At 40.3% G+C, this 27893-nt stretch overlaps 3 protein-coding genes across 4 annotated transcripts in view; 2 read left to right on the plus strand and 1 right to left on the minus strand.

Moving 5' to 3' along the window:
• The first annotated feature begins 1835 nt into the window (after nucleotides 1-1835).
• On the plus strand, nucleotides 1836-11204 carry LOC134790876 (prolactin regulatory element-binding protein). Its single transcript, XM_063761861.1, has 7 exons — nucleotides 1836-2168; nucleotides 2333-2685; nucleotides 5584-5722; nucleotides 5984-6141; nucleotides 6593-6836; nucleotides 7241-7400; nucleotides 10969-11204. The coding sequence occupies exons 1-7, from the start codon at nucleotides 2034-2036 to the stop codon at nucleotides 11052-11054; spliced, it is 1275 nt and encodes a 424-aa protein (XP_063617931.1). The 5' UTR covers nucleotides 1836-2033; the 3' UTR covers nucleotides 11055-11204.
• Nucleotides 11205-14207: 3003 nt separating this feature from the next.
• Nucleotides 14208-22015, minus strand: LOC134790995 (chromobox protein homolog 5-like). Its single transcript, XM_063762040.1, has 5 exons — nucleotides 21813-22015; nucleotides 20554-20673; nucleotides 19762-19939; nucleotides 15771-15877; nucleotides 14208-15316 (listed from the first exon to the last, which is right to left on the minus strand). Exons 1-5 carry the CDS (start codon nucleotides 21906-21908, stop codon nucleotides 15260-15262), a joined length of 558 nt encoding a protein of 185 aa, XP_063618110.1. The 5' UTR covers nucleotides 21909-22015; the 3' UTR covers nucleotides 14208-15259.
• Nucleotides 22016-22551: 536 nt separating this feature from the next.
• The window catches only part of LOC134790909 (uncharacterized), a 108955-nt gene continuing 103613 nt past the window's right edge, over nucleotides 22552-27893 (plus strand). Inside the window, exon 1 of one of the 2 annotated variants that reach the window (XM_063761906.1) lies at nucleotides 22552-23016. In XM_063761906.1, coding sequence (XP_063617976.1) covers nucleotides 22944-23016 — 73 coding nt within the window. In that variant the 5' untranslated portion in view covers nucleotides 22552-22943. The remainder of the gene's footprint in view (nucleotides 23017-27893) is intronic. The other variant, XM_063761908.1, reaches the window with a different exon arrangement.

Genomic DNA, 27893 nt, shown 5'->3' on the forward strand with positions numbered 1-27893 from the left:
ATTATTCGTTAGCAATATCTTCCGATTCACGAAAGAAATTTCAGACGTTCGGGTAATTCTGTTTACATTACTGGCAACACAGGATAGCGCTGTGCACATTTGACAATTCGGATCTAGATAACTTCATGCCCTGACCGTCATCCTTGTCGAACGCGTGTTAATTGTTATTTCCTTCTCGCTCAGTGTCAGCAGTCGCAGTGTTTTCCAAACTTTTCACGTCGTAAGCTTGGTAATTAATGTGTAACTGTGAATTAGTTTTTTAAACGTTTGTCTTGTATAGATAAGTAAAGTTTAATTTAATACATTAGATTTGTTTTATTTTACTATGTTTCTACATGAATAACTTAAAATGAATGCCGTTAAAATAATTTTCACCGTTGGTTAAAATTCTCCCACATTTCAAAGTTTGAGAACCTGTAAACAGCATGATGACGTAGGCGCGTGTCAGTTAGGTCATACGCGAATCTCGGAATGGAGTACCAGGCGGAGTATATTATTATACCATGCGTAGAATAACAGATACGTATGATTGGGCTAGCCTTCTTTTAAAAAATAAGTTATACCTCTGCATTTTATTTATGTTGGCATTTTTCTGCTGCAGACTGTAATTTTAAGTTTATTATTTCAGTTTAGTTTGTAATTATTAATTGTTTTGGAAATAATCGGATAAATTCCGTTTTGCTGAATAATAAACAAATAAAATCAATTTTAATACACCAACCTATGTATTATGTAGGAACTGTAAATGTATTCAAATGTAATGTGTACAAAATAAAGTGATTGTTTGCAACTTTTGCGTTTTGTATTTTTCTAAAAACCTTTAATATTTTTGATAATATGTATAAGCTTTACGTATATGTAGTTTCCGGACTTGCTGGCAGGAAAGGAAGTCACAAATATTTTGTCACCGACTGTACAGCAGAAGTGGAAAGAGAGGTGTTAAAAAAGATGTTGGCACAACAATATTGTGGAAACACCTAATCGTAGAGGATTTTTTGAGCATATCACCAGCTTAGCTATGTTTGTTTACTGTATAATAACATTAATAACTATTTTAATTGCAGTACAGTCAACTAGTGTTCACTTTTGAGAAAATTGGGATAGGCTCATACTACATAAGGGGCTATTCATAAATTACGTCATTTCAAATTAGGGGGGGGGGGGGTCTGGACATCGGATGACGGTAGCATGAAGTAGGAGGAAATGGGGTCATTTGAAGCATGATTTTTGGATGATTATGGGGGGGGGGGGGGGGGGTCCAAAATCGTCAAAAATCGATGACGTAATTTATGGACAGCCCCTAAGTGTATATTAGATACAGCAAAAGATGCCAAATTAGGACCTTAAACTATGCGACACAAAGCTGAAATTGACCGACCTAAACTACAGTTATTGTGCGCTGCTAATCCAAGTGAAACAATTAAATTAGCCCATTAATTAGGTAATGAAGTAATTAGCCTATTAAAAATTAAGTTCCATTTACAATACAATAATATTTAAACCCTGTTACTCAACCAGATAACTAAGTTATGATATGCCAAGTAGATTTTTATAAAATCGGCCTCATTGCGAAAGTGGGTAATCGGGCCGGCTACGTTTCGTTGCATCACGGTAAAGTGTACGTCAAACATGACGTGGCCTAAACTCTTAGCTTAAACAATAAAATAAATAGCCAGCTTAAAAACACCAAAATATATTCAGTTTGATAGCGTGAATTCAAATAATCCCAAAAACCATTCTTCCTTAATTATTTGAGGAATATTAATAACCAAAATTAATTATTAACTGGAGGACTCATCTGTGTGTAGCTACACCCGTAAACGCGTTCTGTCAAATTTGACTTTTGTCATGTTGGAACTAAGCGGATTTCATCAAGTTTAGTGAAGGAATTCGCGTTGTTTTTTCCATATTACAATTAGTTCCCGTGTTGTTATAAATAAAAGCGGACTCATGCGGCTTTGTTCGAGTTCTAGACAGTGTTAATTATAACCAACGGCTGTGTTATTTGTGATAGATAAATGTTATAAGCTAAAATGTCTCGGAATCGATGCGACGGTCTGCTTGCGCGAGTGGATTTTCCACTTTACACGCTTCAGACATTGACGAATCGGCATGTTTTGGTGGCCGGAGGCGGCGGAGCCTCGAACACAGGCGTCGCAAATGGATTCGTGAGTATTGTCCCTTTGTTTACGAAATTTGAACTAATTGTGATAAATCGACTAATACTACGTGTCAACGCTGTTATCCTTGAACTAAGTCTGTGTTATTCCATGTTTCTTTAAACGGCCTCACATTCACTTTGATTCTGATGAGTCTTCATTTGTTTTTGTAGGAAATATTCGAGTTATCGCATAATGGGACGAGGTTCGTGGCGGAGGAGGTGATGAGACACGAGACGGGGCCTAACGTGGTGATGACGTGCGCGGTCCGGACGGCCGACAACCGTACGTTCCTCACGGCGGGCCAGGAGAGCCACTGCCAGCTCTACCGGGTCAACATCCGCATGGTGGATGCTGCGGAGATGCGGCGGGGCAGCTTCCGCGCGGAGAATGGCCTCGTACGGCGGAGGAGGCGGACTGTGTCGGAGAATGAGAACATTTCCAAAACAGACAAGAACAGCAATACTATGGAGAAGAGAATGTCATTTGAAATAAGGCCCAGCGACAGTGTCCAGACAGATTTTGGGTAATATTTTTATTCTAAACAGTATAAAACATCAGGTTTATTCCATGGTTTCTTCTAGTTATTTATACCATCAGCTCTTAGAGGAACCCTAGCCACTTAGACATGAATTATGCAGTTTTATCCCTTGTTTACCTGATAATAAAGTCCAATCACAAATTATATTACAATGTTATTAACTCAACCGCTATTTTCCTCAACATTCAATTAAAATCTGTAATCAGTTGTTTTCTGCTTTATTATGTCTCTCTTTTCTGCATCATGAATGAGAATGACACAAATCAATAAATGACTGCAATAGTTGAATAATGGAACAACATGCATTAATGAGTTGCATGGGTGAACATATTTAGTATACTGCCACTGCCACATTTATCAGACTGTGACCACACTAGATTTCACAGTACCCAAATGAGAATTTACTACTTTCTTCAAGCCTAGTAAAGGTACTTGTTTGATGTTGACGTTGTTGTTGTTTGTTGTTGTTGTTGTGTTGTGTTGTGTGGTGGACGACCGGTCTGGCCTAGTGGGTAGTGACCCTGCCTGTGAAGCCCATGGTCCTGGGTTCGAATCCCGGTAAGGCCATTTATTTGTGTGATGAGCACAGATATTTGTTCCTGAGTCATGGATGTTTTCTATGTATTTAAGTATTTGTATATTATATATATCTTTGTATGAGTACCCACAACACAAGCCTTCTTGAGCTTACCGTGGGACTTAGTCTTTACTTGTAGACTGCTTCCATATGATGGTCTTGGGTAGTAGACAGTTGTGTTTTTATAAAATATACTAAATTAGACTTGCCTAATATGACCATGTTAAATACGATTTTCCGCATAATATGCTATTTTAGACTGGTTCCTATAACTTGTATTCATACATTATATCAGGGTTGACACGCTTTCCCGCTTTAGACGCGTTTTCGACGCGGTCCTTTCGGAATTTTACGGGGAATTTCCTGTGCCTATGTCAGACAAATGTGATCATGTTAACTTTAAAAAAAAAACAACTCATAGTTACATACCTAAAAGCTACTTATTGAAGCAAACAAAGAAGTAAGATTAGAAAGTTATCTCCATTCTGAAGTCATGCTAATGTGCATTTCAACTGTTTTGCATTCCATTGGAGCATGGCATGAGTTGGCGTCTACTTTTACTTGTTATTCTAGTAAATAAGTGAGCAAGCTAAATAAACTGATAGCGGAATACCTTTGATACAACAATGCATGCATAAGTTATTTTGGAACTAGATTTTTCTGCATCTTTGATCATCTTAATGGCATAGTAATAGTTTAGATTTTTCTGTAGGTATCTTTATCACCTTAATGGCATGGGACCTAATAGTTTAATGTTAGTATGATCATAGAGAAGAAAATAAATAGAGTGCACACTCCATACATCAGTTTTAGTACCAAAACGACTATTATTTTCGTAGTCGACATCTATCATATCATATCATATCATATCATATCATATCATTTATTCCATTGTAATCATGTTCATTTGTACATTTGGTCTTACATTTGGCAAGTAGGTACATGATACCCTGCTAGGGTGTACAATATAGGATTTTAACTTATACCTAATTTTAATTTCAAGAAATATTAAATGTCAAAGAAATAAATTATAATAAATTAAGACTAATTCATGCATAAAAGATATTCACATAATCATTAATAATCATAAATCATAGTCATTCTAAAGAATAAAATTTAACAATAAAATATAAAAATTAAAATAAAATTTATAAACTATCATTTTACATAATCAAATTTTCATCGTTAAAAAAGTCTTCCAACGAATAATAACATTTTTCTAGCACCGAGTAGCGGAATTATCAGTACTGCTACTTGACAATAGATGTTCCGACGACCGAAAAGTCTAATGCTCAACAATTTTCGGCTAATATTATAACCGGATTCACCGGAACTCTACTTTCAACTCCTTCTGCTTTAAATATTAGTTGTAAATTGTTGTTCAATACAATTTTCGTGAGTCGCGACAATAGAGAATTCTAGTATCAAGTAGCGGTACTGATAATTCCGCTACTCGATGCTAGGCTAGATGTCGACTGCGAAAATAAGTCGTTTTGGTATCAAAACTGATGTATGGAGTGAGCACTCTATTCTTACTATATTTTTCTATGGTATGATTCACGACAGTTTAAATTCGATTATACCTAGTTTATTTGTTTAGGTTTTTAAACAATACCCCTTGCACATGACATAACATGTATGCTCGACATGTTGCATAACATGTCGAGCGTTTTTCGACTTAAAATACGTGAGTGACCCGTTTTGAATATATTTAATACCCCTTGACTGGTAAAGACCAACTGGACATCAATATTTAGTTACTTGAGTGGTATCAACACTGATTTGTCTTGTCTCACTTTACTCACTTATTAATCTACTTTAGCTGTCAGATTACTTATTACAATATTTTACATTACAATTACAATATTCTTCATAGACACAGTCCCTAACTTTACCTGTGTAACCTGGACCTGTGTGTGAAACACAAAAATGGTCTGTGAATGCTGAAATTAGGGGTGATTTTAGGTATTATCCAAATACTATAGTCTGTATCTTTAGGTATTTAAAAAAGAGTAAACAAAATCTACCCTCAAATAGCTTCTTAATCCAGTTGAGGGTAGATGAAAACATTGCATGATCAAATAATGTAGGTTAAAGTCAGGTCGTTCAGTGACGGATCCAGGTGGTTTTGTATTTGGTTGGTTAATCAATAAATGTTATAACTACCCGAAAATGTACAAATTATTTGTTTACTTTTATTTTAGTACCTAAGGATACAGGTAACAATAGGCGGTTTTAAACCTCAAACTTTACTCATCGTATTATAATTGTCCGTCTATGGTAACATGACTGTCTGCTTGTTGCAGCCCGGACCCGCTGCAGAGGGTGGTCCGCATCAGCCACAACGGCAAGCTGCTGGCGACGGGCGGCGCCGACTGCAAGGTGCGAGTCTGGAGCTTTCCAGCCATGCAGTTACTATTCGTACTGGATGCACATACTAAAGAGGTAAATAGTTTGTATATACCCCTGTAAGGATTTCTGCAAAGGTTTTTACACTACATATACTTTTCTGCTGTAGGTAAGTGCAGGATCTCCAAGCCGATAACTGGAGGGAGATTGTGGGACAACTGACGTGTACTTATGTCGAAAACCGAGACTCATTTTGGCTCACTGCGCCATTATGTTATTTTTTTAGTTAAACTAGTTTAGAGTTTTCTAAACTAGATTTTGCGCTGTCTAAACAAAAATAACATCAATATTTTTCAGTTGGACGACCTAGACTTCAGCCCTTGCGACTCCACACTAGCGAGCATCGGTAAAGACGGGCTGGCGCACCTGTGGCACACGGCGCGCCGCGCGCCGCCGCGCCTCTCCGTCACGTGCCAGCCGCCCAACGGCAGCAAGTACCTGTTCCGCCGGTGCCGGTGCGTATAACACGCTTGCTTGACTCTGGTAGAACTGCCTACAGACAGTCCATCTCAATCATATACTGCCCAGTAATCGGCTGCTGTTGCGATTACAGTCATCTACTTCCCGTCCAAAGATACCAATACCTTAATTTTAGATGCTAAGCTTAGCATACGATACTTACTCCTCTTCTATTCGGGCGATTTTAATATTCCCTTAAATTGGCAGTGTCGCATAGGAGTGCCATAACCATATTTTTATGGCGCCCTAATCGTTAGGGCCGTTGAGTCTTGTACAAACAGCAATACTCTGAACTATCCATCGGTGGACCTCATGCTAGTTATAATAAGGTTTACAAACCGTCACTTAACAGTGTGGGCGACGGTACTATGCACTTTTGACGAATTAAAAAGTGGTAAACATGATAATTCAATACCCAAGATACTAAAAATACTAAATTATTTACAGATTCGGCTCTATAGAGGACAAGAAAAACGAATATCGCATGTTCACGATCGCCAACCCCCTCGCGCGCTCCGGCAAGCAAAAGGGGCTGATCCAACTCTGGGATCCCACCAATGGGGAGCTTCGGAAGACTGTCATAGTGAACGAATCACTGAGCGCGTTGGCTGTGAGGGATGACGGACGATTTGTGGGGGTCGGGACCATGTTTAGTGGCTCTGTGGATATCTATGTGGCGTTCAGCTTGCAGGTTAGTATGCGTATCATGCATATGATACAAGTCTAGAATCCCACCAATGGGGAGCTTCGGAAGACTGATTGTGACCGAATCAGTGAGCGCGTTGGCTGTGAGAGATGATGGACGATTTGTGGGGGTCGGGACCAGGTTTAGTGGTTCTGTGGATATTTATGTGGCGTTCAGTTTGCAGTTTGCGTATAATTCAGTGGCGTAGCGTCAACTAATCACGTTGTGAGCGAAGTCACATCTGCTAGGCCCTTTAAGGAAGGCGAAGGTAATAAAAACGGCTGGCTCCCGCACGACCCCGTGAAGTGCGAGGGGCCACTTCGCCCGCGCATAACTAAGCCCTTGCACAGATGTTAAGTTGGTCACTTTCTGGTAATTGTAGTATGTTCAGTGTTTGTGTATAATTGCAGCGAGTGGTGCACGTGCCGCGCGCGCACCGCATGTTCGTGACGGGACTCGAGTTCCTGCCCACGCGCGCCTTCGGCCCGCCCGTCACCAGCGGCGCCGAGGCCGCGCTGCTGTCCATCTCCGTCGACAACTGCCTCGCCGTGCACAGCCTGCCCTACCCGAGTGAGTACCCTGGCTACAGTCCCTGCCCGTCACCAGCGGCGCCGAGGCCGCGCTGCTGTCCATCTCCGTCGACAACTGCCTCGCCGTGCACAGCCTGCCCTACCCGAGTGAGTACCCTGGCTACAGTCCCTGCCCGTCACCAGCGGCGCCGAGGCCGCGCTGCTGTCCATCTCCGTCGACAACTGCCTCGCCGTGCACAGCCTGCCCTACCCGAGTGAGTACCCTGGCTACAGTCCCTGCCCGTCACCAGCGGCGCCGAGGCCGCGCTGCTGTCCATCTCCGTCGACAACTGCCTCGCCGTGCACAGCCTGCCCTACCCGAGTGAGTACCCTGGCTACAGTCCCTGCCCGTCACCAGCGGCGCCGAGGCCGCGCTGCTGTCCATCTCCGTCGACAACTGCCTCGCCGTGCACAGCCTGCCCTACCCGAGTGAGTACCCTGGCTACAGTCCCTGCCCGTCACCAGCGGCGCCGAGGCCGCGCTGCTGTCCATCTCCGTCGACAACTGCCTCGCCGTGCACAGCCTGCCCTACCCGAGTGAGTACCCTGGCTACAGTCCCTGCCCGTCACCAGCGGCGCCGAGGCCGCGCTGCTGTCCATCTCCGTCGACAACTGCCTCGCCGTGCACAGCCTGCCCTACCCGACTGAGTACCCTGGCTACAGTCCCTGCCCGTCACCAGCGGCGCCGAGGCCGCGCTGCTGTCCATCTCCGTCGACAACTGCCTCGCCGTGCACAGCCTGCCCTACCCGAGTGAGTACCCTGGCTACAGTCCCTGCCCGTCACCAGCGGCGCCGAGGCCGCGCTGCTGTCCATCTCCGTCGACAACTGCCTCGCCGTGCACAGCCTGCCCTACCCGAGTGAGTACCCTGGCTACAGTCCCTGCCCGTCACCAGCGGCGCCGAGGCCGCGCTGCTGTCCATCTCCGTCGACAACTGCCTCGCCGTGCACAGCCTGCCCTACCCGAGTGAGTACCCTGGCTACAGTCCCTGCCCGTCACCAGCGGCGCCGAGGCCGCGCTGCTGTCCATCTCCGTCGACAACTGCCTCGCCGTGCACAGCCTGCCCTACCCGAGTGAGTATACCCTGGTTACAATCCCTGCTTTACCTTTTTTTAGGGTTCCGTACCCAAAGGGTAAAACGGGACCCTATTACTAAGACTTCGCTGTCCGTCCGTCCGTCCGTCCGTCCGTCCGTCCGTCCGTCCGTCCGTCCGTCCGTCCGTCCGTCCGTCTGTCACCAGGCTGTATCTCACGAACCGTGATAGCTAGACAGTTGAAATTTTCACAGATGATGTATTTCTGTTGCCGCTATAACAATAAATACTAAAAACAGAATAAAATAAAGATTTAAATGGGGCTCCCATACAACAAACGTGATTTTTGACCAAAGTTAAGCAACGTCGGGAGTGGTCAGTATTTGGATGGGTGACCGTTTTGTTTTTTGCATTATGGTACGGAACCCTTCGTGCGCGAGTCCGACTCGCACTTCCCCGGTTTTTTTTTATGTAGGTGGCACGAGCAGACGAATTGCCTTAATGGTAAGCTATCACCGTCGCCCAAGAATACCCACAACACCAGAGGAGTTTTAAATGCGTTAAATGTCTGCCGCATGCACCCTGAAAGGTGGGCCAAAATGGTTACGGAGTGGGACCCACGGAACACCATAGATGGTGCTAACCGGAGTGCAGGCAGACCGAAAAGGAGATGGTGGGACGACTTGGACGCATTTTATCTGGATTGGCGGGAAACTACAAAAGACAGGGTTGAGTGGAGGAAGCGAGGGGAGGCCTTTGCCCAGCAGTGGGACACTTAACCAGGCTAATTAAAAAAAAAATCTATGGGAACGCTCTTTTCTTCAAAGTTGTATCAGTCCCAGGCAGTTCATTCCACAATTTAGCTGTGTGAGGCAGGAAGTTTCTGGAGAAACACACAGTTGAGGACTGCCAACCATCTAAGTGGTGAAGATGGAAATGTTGTCGCGTAGAATAGAAGGATGGCGGTAAGAAGCGACAGGGATTGATCCGGACAATGGGGTTAGCCGGTCGAAATATTTAGTGGATGGCGGCAACATAGCTTGCCCTGTGAATCCCAAGAATTGTGTCAAATGTTTGGTTTTTTTATTAAATTTTATGCCCTGGATGCCAGCCCATTAAGGCAAATCTCATAGAAAAAGGGGCAAGTTATGATGGCGCCATCTATGCAAACCTTTGACTCCTTGTTATACGAGGGGTGTTCAAAATATTCTCGGTATGAGAATGAAAACAAACAAGTACGAAAAGTTTGATATTTTTATTTTTCAATATACTCCCCCCCTATGTTCATACACTTAAGAGATCGATCAATTATTTTTTTTAATCCCTCATAAAAATATTTTTTATCTTTGGTGTAAAAATGCTCCTCCACTGCCGCCTTCAATGCTTCATCGTCAGAAAATTTATTTCCACGCAGATCCTTTTTAAGATTGGGGAACAAAAAGAAGTCGCTGGGGGCTAAGTCCGGGCTATACGGTGGGTGAGTAACAGTTTCAAACCCACATTCAACAATAGCTGCCTTGGCAATATGAGCAGTATGGACGGGGGCGTTATCATGCAGAAGCAGAACACCTTTGGTTAACTTTCCTCGCCTCTTTTCTTTGATTGCATCCTTTAACTGACGTAGAATATTAGCGTAGTACTGTCCTGTGATACTGACACCTTTTTCTTTATAGTCGATTAGTAATACTCCTTCACAATCCCAAAATATCGTGGCCATGACCTTGCCAGCTGAAGGCATGACCTTGAATTTCTTGGGATGAGCTGAACCCTTAATGTGCCACTGCATGGACTCTTGTTTACTCTCTGGGTCATAATGATGAACCCAGGTTTCATCTCCAGTAACTATTCTTTGCAGCACCTCATCAGGATTTTCACCGCACAGGTCAATAAAATCGGAACAACAAGCAACACGCATGTCTTTTTGAAGCCGAGTCAGCATTCGCGGAACCCATCTTGCACTTACTTTTGACATATTAAGATGGTCATGGATAATATCATGTACGGTACCAATAGAGAGATTGGTTACTTGAGCTATAGATTTTACTTTCACTCGACCATCTTCTAATATAAGTTTTTCCACTTTATCTATATTTTCTTGTGAAGTAGCTACTACAGGCCGGCCAGGTCTAGGGTCATCTTCAATACTCTCCCTTCCACGTTTAAACTCGCTTGACCACTTATGAATGGTAGATAAAGAAGGAGCAGACTCGCGGTAAACACAATCCATTTCCTCTTTTATGGTTTTTTGATTTTTACCCTGTTTTGTCAAGAATTTTATGACGCATCGATGTTCTAATTTTGTTAACATTGTCAATTCGCACATGATGTCCGTGTTTGTTCAGCAATTGCAGAAAAACAAAAGAACATCTCGGTTCGAATTATACTTTTTTTTAATGTCAACGAATAAACCTTAGCGGCCAGTAACGAAAGAAATTTTAGAAGAGGTTGTAAGATATCAATACCGAGAATATTTTGAACGCCCCTCGTATGTACATACGTTTCCATTTCATTCTACAACTGCATTTTTTCTTTTTCAGGTACTATGCCCGCCTGGGTTGCCATCATTCTAATAGTTTTCGTCTTGTTTTGTACCTTTACATTATGTTCGTATCTAGGTATTTAATAATTATATTATTTTAATTAAGTATTTGTAAGTATCATGGGGTTATGTTAGTATTTAATTTGCGTTACAAGCTCATATACATAGTAAAATGTATGTATTTAATAGGATCAATTGAATTAAATGAAGTGCAATCTTGCAACACCAAACAAATGTGTATCATTGGTTAGTTTTATTTACCTTTGTCGGATTAATGCCCGATGGCATTCTCTACCAGTCAGCCATTGGACTAAAAAATGATTTTCACTTCTCATGCTCAAAAAGTGCACCTTTATGTCGTGCGTAGACGACATAAAATCGCATTTTATGCTCTAGAACATAAAAGTAAAATTTTCTTCTAAGACTAAGGTAATCGGTCTCAACAGCCAAACAGTTAAAACATTGCACAATTTTACTGAGCAATAAAATTGTGTAGATGACGAAACTTGTTATATTATTTTATTTTTGCTACAATTTATTAGAAATCCGTATTTTCTGTCATTAAATTTAGTAAATCACATAAAATAGGAGTCGATTATCGTTCAAAAATGCTCCGAAATGTTTGACTTGGCAGAAAACCAAGCGTCTGAAACTCTGATCACATGTTGAAAATTAAAAAAAAAAAAAAGTTGGCGGGAATTGGTTATTTTTTATGTTCTTTCGCTTTACGACAATTTCGTGGTGTAAATTGCCGTAAAAAATATAATTTTATTTTCCTCGCAATCGAAGTGAAAAGCAGAGTGTACAACAAGGGCATAAATGTCAATTTTTACCCTCGTCTACTATTTTGGTCTTCGCTTCGCTCAGACCAAAAAATTGCCTCGGGTAAAAATGGGTCACTTTATGCCCTTGTTGTACAATCTACTATTACTTATTGCATGCATGCCCTTTTAGATTTATAAAATGGCCAAACTGAACTTTGTAGAAAAAACTAAGATCCTATCGCCGGATCTGCAGTAGTGGGTCAAGAATAAATAAAACAGCTGTTTTATAATTAATATTTAATTCAGAACTGAGAACATCCTCCTTATCTCAAATCAATTTTAGGTACCTGTCAAGAGACTTATATGTGGTTCTTGTCTATAAAACATGGATAATTTATATTGAACTTTCTCAGAAATATATACCAAAATAATTTATTTTTGTTATATACTTGTGACAAGTTATGCCCTAAACTAAAACCAGTTGCACAGAAACCGCCATCACAGCAATGACGTCATAATATCTTACACTCGAATAGAAACACAACTTCCAAAATGCGTAATACTAACCTAAACCTTACCTAAGTCCATACATAAATGTGGAATATCAAACGCCATATGCCCTAAAGGCCGGTGCACATCGGATGCGCCACGCACATGCCACGCAAGCTATGTGATGTCTCTTATGAGGATTCATACATTACAACGGTCACGTACACTCATCGTTGTGCACAGACCTCTAAGTCTAAACCAACCAAATTTCAGCACGGCTAGCTACAAATTGCTTTCATACAAGACCGTGTTATATGGAGCGGCCAAGGTGCTCTCGAGATGTTAAGTTATTGTTAAGCAAGTGTCGAGATCATTTTAAGCACTTTGGCCGCTCCTATATATCTGGCGGTCTAGCATGAGTTCCGTTCACGCGCGCGTGTCCCTACTTGAAGTCGCGCTTGATGTATGGAGTCGCGCGCGAGAACGCAACTCATGCTAGACCGCCTGTTGACGACTGTACTGCAATTAGGACAACGCTAAATAAATTGTCAGCGCCGCCGACTATTGACCAAGGGCCCATTTCTCGAACGGTATTAGACTAATATTATTATTTATTAGTGTGTTGTCATAGAAACCCATACGATTAGACAGTTTGTGGTTTTTTTTTGCGTCCATCAGGACAGGCTAAAGCTCTAAGCCATACTGCCTTGTCATAAGTAGATTTTTTGTCTTTTCAGTAAGTTCAATCCGGTAAACGTCTTCAGTAAATACTATTCATATTAGGTCAATTCCGATAGTAATGTCTTCAGTAGTCTTCATTTTCAAAATACTTTAAGTAAAAGCGTCTCTTCCAGTTATTTGGTCATATCCATTAAACATCCATTCTCATTAAGACAGTGTACGGTGAATTAGCTCTTGTAAAGCGATAGCGGGCTTTACAAGAAACACGTAGACAACCGGCCGTTGACTCCAAAATGATGGTTAAACGTGCTTCAAGATTAATTCTCCATTCACTGCACACTACCACATTAGTTTACTGTATAATAGGCTATCGATATTACACTTTAAACAATATTAATGAGCAAAAAACAAAGCAATTGATCACGACGCGTGACCATTCAAGATGGCGCTCGAACCGGAAGACGTGGACTAATAATATAGTCTAATACCGTTCGAGAAATGGGACCATGTCAAGTCGTATGGGTTACCATGGCAAACCACAAATAATATTAGTCAAATACCGTTCGATAAATGGGCACCAAATCCTACAGCACATCACACCGTGCTTTGCAAATGATGGAACGTCTCATGCGACTTGACAGAAAGTCGTGCTAGCCGCAGAGGTATGTATCTAGCCGCGCTACAGTATATCTGTTGAAATTCGATACCAATTCCAATATCGCAAACGTATCTCGCCACATCACAATCGTACTTACACTAAACTGTGTATTTACATCCCGGATAATAAAATTACTCTTTTGGCCAACTTAATTTTAATTTTACTACCTGGGAAATAAAAACAATATTATATTAATGTTAAAAGATGCTAGCATGCGTTCTTGATTAAAATGTATAACATTTAGTAGCGGGTCGTCTATCACTGTCACACTGTCGCATCTCGCTAATTGCCTTGCAGTTATCTTGCAGTACTGTCAGGGTCCGATTTTACATAACTAGATAACTACAATAAACTTTAAGTCTAAATTAGCAACGCACCGATCAAGCAAATGTCAATTTGTGTAAAATTTTAACCTGTACTTTTTTAAACGACGAAACGACGTACTGGGTTGTGTTTTACAAAGGAGTCACTAACAACAACGGTGGTTATAAATCAAAACCTTGCTATTTCCCAAGTGTGACCATTATAAAAATTAAGATTTTCTTAAGTTGAAAAATTACATACCACAATAAATATTGAAGTCATGATTTTAAAATAGTTCTTTACACTTTATTAAATGAAAATAGATAACATACACCAAAGAAAAAGTGACCAAGTACACCGGTGGCCGAGGCGGGAATAGAACCCGCGTTAGCTTACGCGGCTAACGTCCTGACCACTAGACCACCCGGCCACGGCGGTTCCGGCCCAAATTCTCTACACCAGAGAATTATCTTTGAAAGCTAGCCTTTGATCAACTCTTAAGGGCGAGCATTATGTGCTTTACACTTTATGTCTATTAACGCACGCTAACACGCTATTTTCCCCCCGCATCATTTACAAGCACATCTTATTCTGGAACATTGTGAAAACATACTGTAGACAATTGCGTTGCTTACGTTGTTAGTATCGAAACAAACTAAAGGGGCCCACTGATTATCAGTCCGCCGGACGATATCGTCCTGTCAGTTGTTCGGAGCTGTCAAATTTTTGTTCTGACTGACAGGCCGATATTGTCCGGCGGCCTGTTAGTTAGTGGTCGGCTTAACACTTTACTAAAACACAGGATGCTCAAAAATATTTGAACAATCTTTACTGTTGACAATAGAGTCGTGCTCAGATGTTTTTGCGCACCTTGTGACATGACTGTGTTCTGGGAATGTCATGTCATTAGTACCGCGGATTTTGAATTATTTGGATCTAATGTACTTGAATATGCCAGTATTACGAGGTAATAGTGACAGTTTAATTACAGTTCAAAAGGAAATAGTTAATAGTACCAGATGTCACTTATTAGACCTTGATCTCCGATTTTAAATCATATACAGCATTAAGTTCTAAAGAAATTTCTTTGCATCATACCAACTAGGTCATAACCAGAGATCAAATTGGAGACCGAGGCCTCGATTGTGTACTAATAGCAACGCTTTTAACTGACCATCAATTGATCGCTGGACACTTTCTGCTGAGAAGGACTGAGGAGGATATGTATTTATATCTTTGTCACTCTTAGCAGGAAGTGTTCAGTGACCAGATAGATGCAAGAAGGTCTTATGTGTTTAGAATAAGGTTAACTGAGTCAGGTGTGGATGGTACAGTCAGGCGGTAGGCGGTGTGTCGGGTAGATGCGCTTGTAAGTGGCGCGCGGAGGGAGCATCTCACTCGGACTCGGCCGGCGTGTGCCATGTGAGTCGCTCCTCGTAGAACGTGATCACCTGCAACCAGACACATCACTGTTAATGCTGGTGTGATAACACATTATGGGTAACACGTCTCCAATAGTGATTCTGAACTCTAGTCAAGAGTTTTCCTGATTGTCATTGATGTTCTGAACAGAAAACAGAACCCATATGGGGTCATGACTCCTCCCTGGGCTGGGTCTAGGACAACAAGTAATTGAAAAACGTTGACGTCATTAAAGCTGGATCAGCCCTTGGATCACTCACCGCTTGCTTCTGTACCCAATGTCATGGCGAGGTACAGGCATTATAAATAAATGGTTGACCCACCCTGGCTTCACACGGCTTCAAACCTTCCTCAAGAAACACTCTATCGATAGGTGAAAACCGCATGAACATCGGTTCAGTAGTTTTTGACTTGAGCGGCGGGGGACTTAGTTTTATAAGGTGTAGTGATGGACATATGAAGTTGAAAAGGAAATTGTCTCACCTCCTGCGGACACTTGACGTTAGCGATCTTGGCGGGCACGAGCTCGGCCTCGTCCGAGTCTGCCCACTTTATGAGGAACATCAGTTGCCCCGTCGCGTCACTCGCACCTGGAACAGTAATCATGTTAATCATAAACACACATTAACACATTTTTCATTTGTTATAAGGAAACTAAGCAGTTCACATATTTTTCAACAAAATGTACTGGTACAGTCGGGTTCCCCTCATCTAGCATAATATTGATTGTCAGAAATAAATAAATAAATATTAGGGGACATCTTACACAGATCAAACCTAGCCCCAAACTAAGCAAAGCTTGTACTATGGGTACTAGGCGACGATATACATACTTGTATAGATAAATACATACTTATATACATAGAAAACAACCATGACTCAGGAACAAATATTAGTGTTCATCACACAAATAAATGCCCTTACTGGGATTCGAACCCAGGACCATCGGCTTAGCAGACAGGGTCACTATCCACTAGACCAGACCGGTCGTCAAAAATACGGGTTCCCCTCTTCTGGCATAATATTGTTTGTCAGAAATACACTTCGCATAACATGTATCGCAGAAACACTTTTAGTAGAATGATAATTAGGCATAAATATTACTTTGCATTATTATTACTAAGCATACAATACATTTTGCAGCATATTATTTAGCAGAAGATTACTTTTGCAGACTTTGGTTTAGCATAATTTTATGTACCATAATTATCCTGCAGCATACTTTTCTACTTGCAGAAAAGTGGATTACGTTAAGTAAGAACTGTGACACCCAAACAAAATTGAACCTGTGCCAGATAAGAAGATTATGTTAGGTTGTAACTGCGGCCTCCTGTATAAAACGAACGGCTCCCAGAAAAGTGGGTTAGGTTAGGTTAGAACTGCGACCTCATACAAAACGAACGGCCGCCAGAAAAGTGGGTTAGGTTAGGTTAGAACTGCGACCTCATACAAAACGAACGGCCACCAGAAAAGTGGGTTAGGTTAGGTTATCTGATTAACTTTAATGCATCTTGATAACTTTATGCTACCTAAATATTATGCAATACATTTATCTGCGAAATTAATACTCGTTTAAAAGACTATTATGATCATCAACAGTATGCCAAAATATGGTTCTGGATTTTAACACTCTGCGAAATGATTGTATGCTAAATGATATATGGGAAAGGTAATTCTGCCAAACGACATTTCTGCCAAGTAACATTATGCAATACAAAAATATGTCAAAAATCTTTCTGCAACACATTAGTAAACCCAGAAATACACTTCGCATAACATGTATCGCAGAAACACTTTTAGTCGAATGATAATTTTGCATAACTATTACTACGCATACAATACATTTTGCAGCATATTATTTAGCAGAAGATTACTTTCGTAGACTTTAGATAAAGATAAAGATAGCCTTTATTGCCAGGTATTATGTGTAGTTACATGTTTTATTTTATTTCCTCTATTTTTTAATTATTTCTAGCTTGTCCACTGACATCTTCTTCTTCCTCGTTCCCTCAATGCTGAGGATCGCGACCACATGCAACATGTCTCCACTGATTGCGGTCATAAGCCAAGTGGACCACACGGTGCAGGCTGCCGCCACTCGTCTTCTTCATGGCGTCAGACCATCTCTTACGAGCCCCAACCTGAGCGCGTTTACCATTCATTCGCCCCAAGATGATGCACTTCTCCATATCATGCATTGATGATCTCATAATGTGTCCGAAAAATCGAAGGGTTCGTTCATGGCATGCTTCGGAGAGCCGTGTGGTAATACTGAGTTCTTCCAAAATAGAGATGTTAGTTCTTCTAGCTGTCCAAGGTATACGCAGCAGTCTTCGACAACACCACATTTCAAAAGCGTCAATCTTAGCCACATCACAGCTTTTCAGGCTCCAAGTTTCGGCACCGTACATAAATATCGAGAAGACAAGAGCTCGAACCAATCGCACCTTAGTCGTACGTCGAATACCTCTGTTCCTCCAGATCTTGTCAAGGTTAGCCATCTTCCCACCTTAGTATCTGTCTGCCTCTCTTTCTTTTAGCATCTCTGGGGTACCAGTGGATTAGTTTCTGTGACCATTTGTTTGTCCATAACAACTTGTGTCATAATCATCATTGCGCATACAAATGAAAAGCCATATTATATTGTGTCATACATTTTTAGCCATAATATTTGATGACATACTCAGCAGTTTTTATATATTTTTTGTGCATATAGGTTTTGATTATAATGAATCAAATGTCTTACCAGCTAAAAGCATATTTATCGATACTTATAAGGTTTTTTACGTATAACGTTTTGTTGCATAATAATTTACAACCATAATGATTTACATAAATAATTTAAGAAAATAATTTTAGCCTCTCAACAACTCCTCGAAAAAACCTTTTCCCTAATCTCCGACCAAACACTTAATTCGACGGAGCCCCGCTCACGCGGGGCTCCTATTTCTGCGTAGTTTGCCCTTCGGGCATCTAAAGAAACCTAACGAACGATTAGTTTCTTTTATAAAACCGTTTCTGCTACTGAACTCACAACCATACATATTTATTATTAATGCTTTGTAACATTATGAAAAAAAAAAAAAAAATTATGACAACTAAATATATGACTTAATTTATGTCTATATTAATACTATGCACTGCAATACTTCGAACGAAAAATACTTATGGATATCAAGCAGCTGACTTAAAATTTTATGCAAATTAAATTAATGACTATAAAAAGTATGACATAACTCATTTATGACAAAAACTCAGTTATGCTCAGGAATAATTCTGACTAAAGATTTTTATGACTTACAATTTTATGCATAAAGTGTTATGACAATTAAAAATATGACAAAAGTTGTTATGCGACCAGAGGGAGTCCCCTCTATCCATCTGTATGTTACCTCTTCACGCTTAAATCGCTAAACTGATTTACGAGTAGATGGAATTTGGTATGCAGATAGTTTGAGACCCGTGGAAGGACAAAGGGTAGTTTTATTAAATCTTTAACACCATTCCTCGTAGACGAAGACTCAACTTGATAACTTTATGCCACCTAAATATGCAATACATTTATCTGCGAAAACAATATTCGTTTAAAAGACTATTATTAACATCAACAGTATGCCAAAACATGGTTCTGCATTTTAAAACTCTGCGAAATTATTGTATGCTAAATGATATATGCGAAAGGTAATTCTGCCAAACGACAGTTCTGCCAAGTAACTACCTATTACCAGGGGGGTGTCACTACGCAGTTTAGGTACATTTGGCCGGCGCACCTCCCGAGCAGGGCAGGCGTATGGCAGTGCAGGCCGCTCGGCTCGCACGATAGTCGTGTCACGTGGCGCTCGCGCAAAGAAAATTCAAGGTTCGTGCGCGGTTATAAGTTTCAATTTTGTTGCAGGCGGCGAGTATAGGTATAATTTTATACCTAAATCTGACTTTTGTGAAGGAGTGAATTTTCTGTACGGTAGTACTATTAGTTATTCTGTGCTATTACCAATAAAGAATGAGTATGAGTATGAGTAACATTATGCAATACAAAAATATGTCAAAAAACTTTCTGCAACACATTAGTAAACCGGTACAGTCACCTGCAATAATAGGTTACTCTTCGAAGGCTGCATATCTGACATGATCTTATTTGTAGAGCAGAGCGTATCACATATTTTTGCGGCAAGAGTAACATAATATTGCAGGTGGCTGTACTAATGTTAAATCAAGCAAAAATTATTAGACACAAGGTTAAGATTTCCATTTGAAGGTAGAGAAATTGTTCCTTACAATTTGCATGGAGAGCTATTTAGTTGATCTCAGTACGTCACGGCAAAAAGTAGATAAATAGTCCTCACTGTGACATCACAAATTTTGTTGTCCCTTCCTAATGAACATCTCTTTCTCACACAATTACTGCTTGGTGCAGACAGGAAGAAATTGAGTAAGATATGACAGGATTGCTTGCGAGTAACTAGTATTTGCTTACCGATAATCTTCTCAGCCTTGAGCCCCTTCTCGAAGCCGGACTTCTTGTCATCCTTGTCCTTGCTGCGCTTGGCGTCGGTGCCGTCCGCGGAGGACACGGAGGCGCCGCGGGACTTGCGCGTGTCCTCGCTCGACTCGCGAACGCGCTTCTTGGCTCGCTCCTCTGGCTTCTTTGATTTCTGCAGATACAATGTCCAGTGCAGGTTACAGTACATCATGGATTGTTTAATGAAGAAAGTCATGCCCCCAATACTAGTTTTGTATGAAAGAACATGGAAATTTTTCATGATCAGACTTTCCAAAACTAAGACTGGGAGCATGACCTAGTGGAGAACCATCACTCATGATGAGGTTTTGGATGTGGGAATGTTTTACACTAGCCAAAGAATAGTATTTAAATATTCCCGCACCTACCTGTTCTATTTAGTTTCTGTTTTAAGACTTCTAAGCACATTTGGAGCTTATAACTCTTTTACAATAAACAAAGTAATAAATACATGAAATCATTTCCGCACCCAAAACTTTAGGTTGCACATAAGCAGCACTCGATGATTGTCATAGATGTTAAAGTTCAATATGGCACTGGCAGAACATATGTCAAAATCAATGTAGCTTTCCATATGAGCATACATATGTATTTAAACAAGTTACAATTACCTTTATTTTAGTGGAGCTTGACATATTATACAATTTGTACAAGAAATAAAGTGTTTATCATCAAATAAGTGTGCAAAAAAATTGTTAAAATTAAGTAAAATATACAAAAACACAAAGGTTTTTTTATTCCTCTTACCTCCTTTTCCTTGCGAGCATCCTCAAAGGTTTTGATGAGCTCCGCACAGTCAAGATTGTCTTCCGGTTCCCATGTGCTCTCCTCTTCTTTGTAGCCCTTCCACTTCAGCAGGTATTGGACCTGTCACAGACAAATGTATTATCAACAATGTCAACATCTTCACCAACAGAAGTCTAGCGGTAGCGCTACACAGTAGTCGTAGCTGACCATCAAGTAATCATTGGAAAGAGTACAAGGATAAAGATCTTTATCTGATCTTCTTCAGTCATCAGTCTTCTTCTCCGTTAATCCTGAGGGTTGTGACATCATGGCTTTCTGTTAAAGACTAGGTTCCTAAAAAGGCTTCTGTTCTTTAACAAGCTCATGACCTTGTCAATATTAATTTCAATAGCAAGGGTGCAGCAATTTTGATACACAGAGGCGGAGTAGGCCTGGGCCTAGAGCTGCTAAATATTGGGGGTGGCAGTCTATATAGCAACACGGTCTAATAGTTTAAGATTTGTTGTTTGTACAGGGCTTTTTCTGATCTTCATTACTTTCTCACAACTGCGTTGATTCTCTGCTTTCGCCGATTCTCAACGGCCAAGGCCACGGCCTTTATTCAAACTAAAATTCATAAATAGCCTAAAAGCCTAAGTATTTTGACAGATATACCTATTATCTGTCTAGAAATGATTTTAATAACAACACGAGTAAATGTTGACGCAAGACTGACTGTTAACCCCTGGAACGCCGAACCGACAAACGTACTTGTACCCGTCAGATGCCTAGTGCCGGATCCGTCCCATCCCCCTCAACTGCCGGAGGGTCTTCAATTTTTGTACCCGTCAACTGCCGCGATCAAAAAAAAGTGATATTGTGCAAATGATATAAAACTCTATTTGTAAGTGTTTAGATCTCAAAATTGTAAAAATATAATACAATAAATTTGGTGACTGATAAGGCACAAGGCAGTTGAGACACTTTGTACAGATCTGGGACTAGGCAGTTGACGGGTACAAAAATTGAAGACCCTCCGGCTGTTGACAGGACTGGTACGGATATGGCACTAGGCGTCCCAAGGGTTAAGAACGAGGCCTAAAAATTACAATAATCAACAAGCCGGGCTGTGCCATCGTAAAATAACAAAAAAGATAGCACGAAAGGATATTTTGAACTGAGAAGCATAAGTGGAGCTTCCAGAAGGACTATCCCAGACATGATCATCTGCTCCGAATGTTGCATAAAATAAGTAATAAATGTAAATCCAGATGACCAACCTTGCCTTTAACCACGCGTCTGTCCAGAACTTTCTCCACTACATATTCTTCCTCGCTGGACTGGTCACTGCTGTCGCCACTCTTTTTCTTGCCCATTTTGGTATGAATTTCTACAAATAAGGAAAGTTTAATATGGTAATAATTGCTCTTTAAAAGCCGGCACAGCGTCAGTTGAGACAAAATGGCGCTAACGTACGGAAAGAACGCTGACAACGCTGTCGCTGTCGTCGCAGGCGTATGAAAAGAAAAGTTGCCATTAAAAATTAAACAACAACAAGTACAAGTTAAATTTTATGAATTTTAATAGATTCTCGCTTTTATTTTAGATGTGATGTGTGAGAAAATATCACTAAAAATAGTTTAGAAAAAACGAATTGTTCAATCGTATAATATCGTGGGAAAACAAATGAACATTTCATTTCTTTTACATGGCAACACTGATATGATTGACAGCATGCTGCGTAACGTGTGTAGCTAAATTCACACTCAAGATCAAGATACCTTTCTACTTTAATTTTATCAAAACAATAAACATTCAAGGAATTTGGGGATAGAAAAATTGTCGTCTTGTCATTAATCGTAAATTTTTTGAAAATATTATTTGCAAAAGCAGTATGACGATTGTTGTGTGTGTTTGATTAATTTAATTTGTGTGAAACTGAAACTAGTGTTCAAACACAAACACAAATAACTACGAGACGTGCGGGAAGAAGATAGAGCGATAATCAAACGCAGGAACTTCACGCATGTTTCATTCAGATTCTCGTATCAAAACATCGCGCTATCGCAGCGCGCAGTTTTCTTGCTATCTGCCTGAAGTAGTGTTGTCGAATTTTTGTACCAGTATTTCGGTATACAAAATATATTTCGTGTTATTTCAACTATTATTCTCAACGAGAAAGTGTTTTAGTGTGGTGTGAACGGTTGGGTTCAAGATAAGTTTAACTGTGAAGGGACAAGTAGATCTACTTAGGTATACATTGTGTTGATTTGAGTGGTTTCTGCGATCTGCGACTTACGTCACAGCAGCCGGCCAATCGTCCGCCGCCGTGGACAGCAACAGGCTGTCGAGAAGTGGTTTTGATTTTGGGACAATTCGTTGATCAGATGTTGATGTATCCGCGCTGAACTATGCTTCTGAAATGCACCGCGGACGGGAGACGGATCAAAGTGAACGGACCAGGCCAGGGGAATGTCGCGAGAGGTGAGTTTTGCCATTTTATCTTTGTTTATAATTACAATTATTACAAATGTATTGCTCTCCTTCTATGTATTTACTATTTACATAATATGTTGTAGTTGATTTAATATTTTCATTATCTATAAAACCTACGTAGGCATAGGTATATTAGGTATACATAGTTTGCATGATATTTATTTACAGTTGAAACATATCGGTATAACATAATATTCTGTACAATTTATCAATTTAATTAATATTATTTGATACTAACTCTACTTATTACAGTTATTACTATTATTTGTTGGTAACTCAAAACATTCAGCAATAGGTACCTACTTATTTAGAATTGTAGACTAAGTAGCAGTTTAGTACTTTGGTAGTTAATTAGATTCAAAATGTTTGTAGAGTAGGTAATAATGATTACCTAGAACTTTATTTACGAAGATACCCTATATGTTTATACATGTATTATGTACATTGGACATAATTAAATAATTATGTAGGTATCTTTGCACTTGTATTGCTTAAATGTTTCTTCTTGCATTCCATAAGGGCTAAATCGAAGCTCAGAATAATGATGAAATAATCAGTAGCCTTGACTTCTGACTTCTGATCATCTTTGACATTATTCTATGAAGCCAGGTCCTTTGTGAATGTAATTAGTGACCACCTAGCCTAGAGTACCCACCCACTGTAATAATTAGTTAAAGATTTCAAAAGTGGCCCTAAAAATTTAAAATTTATGGTTAATTTAATGGTGTTAATACACATAACAATATGTCCCATAATGTCAATCCAGAGAGATAAATGGGGAATACGTTTGTATGGAGAAACGGCCGTCCCCTTTCCTCTTAAGCGCCATAGACGCTATTGGCGCTTCAGTCCTTTATGACAATTTCCGCATTTTGAAAAAGTTCCAAAAACTGGTATTAACAAAAAAGTCTGTTTAATCATAGAATCTGGTCACAAAGTTTCACGAGACTCGGTTAAGAATTGTGACCTGTAGAGGAGAACATCCGGACATACTAAACCAAAATGCGCGAGTTAAAACGAGACCTTACGCTTCGGTCAATAAGACATGTTTTCGTTTTTTAGAGTTCCGTACCTCCAAAGGAATAAAACTAAAACGGAACCATTTTAGGATATTGGAGCCCAGACATTTCACGACTCTTCTCTTTCCGCACAAAATCTACTCAGGTCTACAGTCCCTTGATGCTGTAAAAAAACAACTTCTAAGTTAACGTAAAAAAAGATTCGGTAATTTATGCCGCAAAAAACGTATATTTCGACACTCTCAAATGAATCAAAATGTAGGGTACTTCCCGTTGACCAAAAACTATGAATATTGACAAGTATGTAATATCATCTTACACTACACAACTACATCAAGTACAGGGAAAATATGAAAACGAAGTTTATTTTGTAAAAAATAAAATTAAAAATAAGTTAAATTTATACGGAACCCTCGGTGGGCGAGTCCGACTCGCACAAGTCCGGTTTTTTTTCTAACGAACCAACTTTAATCTTTTAAAGTTGTGGTCGGAGTCTGCCCTTGCAAACATAGTCTAGTATTCGTGTGACTTTGTTCATGGCATTTGAGCTTGATTCAAACGGGTGTGTTGTTTTATACACTCGGCGTCAAATAAATCGCACCTCGCCAAAAATTCGTTTCAAGCAAATATAGCTCTTATCTAATGCATTGTATTGGTATCATTTGAAAGCGCAATTGACAATGAACTTTAAAAAGATAAATCGTCATTGTCCGTAAAAACAACCATCGCCGAACATAGGCGTTTTGTTTAAAAAAGGGCTGAGATCCAATTCTAATCGGTCCGTTGTTGTGCAATCCGTATAAAATCGAGGGTAAAGGTAAGTTATGGTTTATTCGCTCTCCAGAGGTCACTGAGGTTACTAATGAACCGTTACAGCAAGAAAAAACCCTTGGACATGGATACCAGGCCAGAAGGAGCAGCTCAAGCGGTGGCACTGCTGCAAACAAGACTATGGCAGTAAGAAGTTGCTGAAAGATTTAACATAAGCGGTTTCCGAGTGCGTCGAGTCTTGCTGGGGTTCCAGGAGACTGGTGGTTACATCTGGAGGCCTGGACCTGGAAGACAACACTGCTTTTCCGCTAGAGACAACCGGTACATTGTATCGAACTCTTTGCAGAACCGTTTTTCAGAGGCTGTTGAGCTGCAGCAGCAGCTTCAAGCAGCTCAAATAACAGCAGTAAGCATCTCTACGATGGGAAGAAAGCCGAAAGAGAAGAGGATGTTGCCCCGTAGAGCTGATACAGGCCCCCAATTAAAGCAATAGCATCGAATAGCCAGGAGGCAATTTGCCGACTGCACGAAGATTGGACGTTTGAACAATAGAGGAATGTCCTCTTTTCCGACGAGACGAGGGTGTGCCTTTACACCAACGACAGGTGCAGTGGGGTGTATAAGGGGCAGGGAGAGCAATTTACGCAGGCCTGCACTGAAGAAACCGTCTGCTAAGGGGACGGATCTCGCATGTTCCGGGGCGGCATTTCGATGGACGAGTAAACTGATCTCCTGTGCATTTCCCGCACTGAAGGTGGTCACAGCCAGGGATCCCTGACTGCTCGGCGTTACATCACGGTGTTCTTGAAGGAGCATGTGATCCCATATGATGGTTTTGTTGGACCCAACTTCCAGTTTATGCATGACAACGCCCGTTGTCACACTGCGTTGTTTGTGTGAGACTAACTGTGGGAGGTTGGGATCACCGTAATGGAGTGGCGAGCAAGGAGCCATGACCTGAACCCAATCGAACATCACTAGGATCAGCTAAACCGGCGGGTTCGGTCGCCTGATCCTGCTCCTGCCACTCTCTCGACAGGCTTCAAAACGCCATTATTGAGGAGTGGAACAACTTTCCTCAAAAACGCATCGTGGCACTCATGACAGTCATGACTGATCACATGGATGCTACTCGGAGGGCAAGAGGAGGCAGCACTAGGTTTTAAGTTTGTTTTTTCTGTATCTGTTGATTTTGTAGTGTTTTTATTCTTTGCAATTTTAATCTGAATACACGTTGATTCGTTTTTCCTGGAAATTTTCTTTTTGTATGGGGTAGATCGTCCAATGATTTTCCAATAGAGGGTTTCATAACCTTTCAAATAAGGCCCCATAGTCTTATCTTGCCTTATATAATATAAGGTTTAAAACCGCTTGAAAGAAAAAAGTTCAGATGTGCGATTTTATTGACGCCGAGTATTGTATGTTCAATATGAAAATAACAATTTTTACGATAGCCTCCTCTTAAAGCCGCGCACAGACCGAGCGATAAGTATATCGTAAGATATCATATAGTAAGCCATCTTACGATATCTTTTACGTGGTACTTGACAGAGTCCGCTCACGAAGCTATAATATACTAGCTACGATATCTTATATAGCAAGGCATTTTGATACCTTAAGATGTTATAGCGCGGTATATTACGATATCTTCTCTTCTTCATATGTATGAGCTGTGCTCTTGTCGGTGGAGCAATCTCCAACTCGTCCGGTCCTCTGCCAACTCCTTAGCCTTCTGGTATGACACAACTTGAACCTTTTCTTTTATTTGGTTGAAAAAATTTTTCCTCCGTCTTCCTGTTCTTCTCTTTCCCTCTATGATGTTCTTAAGAAGCAGGTCGTGTCTTAGCAGATGTCCTAATTTAGTACACCTCTTCTATTTTCTATTGTCTTTATTATATTTCTTTTCTCTTTAATCCTGTCTAGAACCCTAACTTTTGATATTTTTTCTGACCACCTAATCCCTTCCATTCTCCGCCAACACCATATTTCGAAGCTTCCAATTATTCTCTATCTCTTTGAGTCAGTGTCCACGTTTCGCAGGCGTATAAGGCGATGCGGCGATGCTCTAGATGTAAAATTTAATAAAATGTTTTTTTTTTTGTGTTAGTAGACATTTTAGATTTGAAAATATGTTTTTATTGTTGAAGGCTTGCTTGGCTATTGCGATTCGAGTAATGATATCTGGACTACATCTACATGAGAGAGAGAGAAGAGTCGTGTGTCTCAAGATATCTGACGGTATCTTACAGTATCTGTCGATGTCGATAAATTATCGCTCCGTCTGTGACGGGCTTAACGCTGCCTATCGAATATAGCTGACTTAAGCATTTTTCCGTTTCCCCTCTCGCATTAACTTTGTGAAAATAAATCTGAAATAAAAAATGACCTTTCCTGTGAGAGCATAATATGATATTGCTGACGGCCCACAAATTATAAATAGGTAAAATTATTATGTTTGAATCTCAAGCGTCATGCGCCGTCAAGGCATAAATAATTATAGAAAAACAACCACTGCCGTCGACATATTGATGGCGATGGCGGTCAATATTATTAATACGTAGATCAAAGCGCTCCAGATACTCAGTTCCGGCTTTAACATAACAAACAAACTTATCTTCCCTGAAGAGCTTGTATATATTGAATGTGATTTACTTAATTACTTATCTAATTAGAGACCGGTTAATAGCTAAGTCCATTATGTATAAAATCGAATGCACTGCGGTTGTGATTTACGAGATCGTTACAGCCAAAATTAACACTGTCGTTGGTTGATAAGGGCTATTATTGATTGAAACCTTATGGCTGTAATGCTTTATTGCAAATGACATTAATTTACCTATTGCTTGTGCAGTACGTTCGATGCGTAATTACGTACCTAATAAAGTAAAATTTAACACTACACGGTTTCCTTTTGACTTGTTACTCAGATAAACAAAAGAAAAGAATTTTGTCTACATTTTGCATGACTCTGGATATTTTAATATGATATTGGTACAATATTATTTAAGGACTGTATCGTTTATTATGGGTACAGATAAAACCTGGTCTAACTGTTGACGTGTGTATTATTTTGTA

Source organism: Cydia splendana, chromosome 5, assembly GCF_910591565.1.
Source record: "Cydia splendana chromosome 5, ilCydSple1.2, whole genome shotgun sequence".
NCBI classification, from domain to species: domain Eukaryota; kingdom Metazoa; phylum Arthropoda; class Insecta; order Lepidoptera; family Tortricidae; genus Cydia; species Cydia splendana.

Coding starts and splice junctions, on each gene's coding strand:
- LOC134790876 (XM_063761861.1), top strand. CDS start 2,034: ATGTCTCGGAATCGATGCGACGGTCTGCTTGCGCGAGTGGATTTTCCA. Junction 5,723..5,983: donor TGGATGCACATACTAAAGAG/GTAAATAGTTTG, acceptor AATATTTTTCAG/TTGGACGACCTAGACTTCAG. Junction 6,142..6,592: donor TACCTGTTCCGCCGGTGCCG/GTGCGTATAACA, acceptor AATTATTTACAG/ATTCGGCTCTATAGAGGACA.
- LOC134790995 (XM_063762040.1), bottom strand. CDS start 21,908: ATGGGCAAGAAAAAGAGTGGCGACAGCAGTGACCAGTCCAGCGAGGAA. Junction 20,674..21,812: donor GACGCGTGGTTAAAGGCAAG/GTTGGTCATCTG, acceptor TGTCTGTGACAG/GTCCAATACCTGCTGAAGTG. Junction 15,878..19,761: donor CAAGGCTGAGAAGATTATCG/GTAAGCAAATAC, acceptor TTACTGTTCCAG/GTGCGAGTGACGCGACGGGG.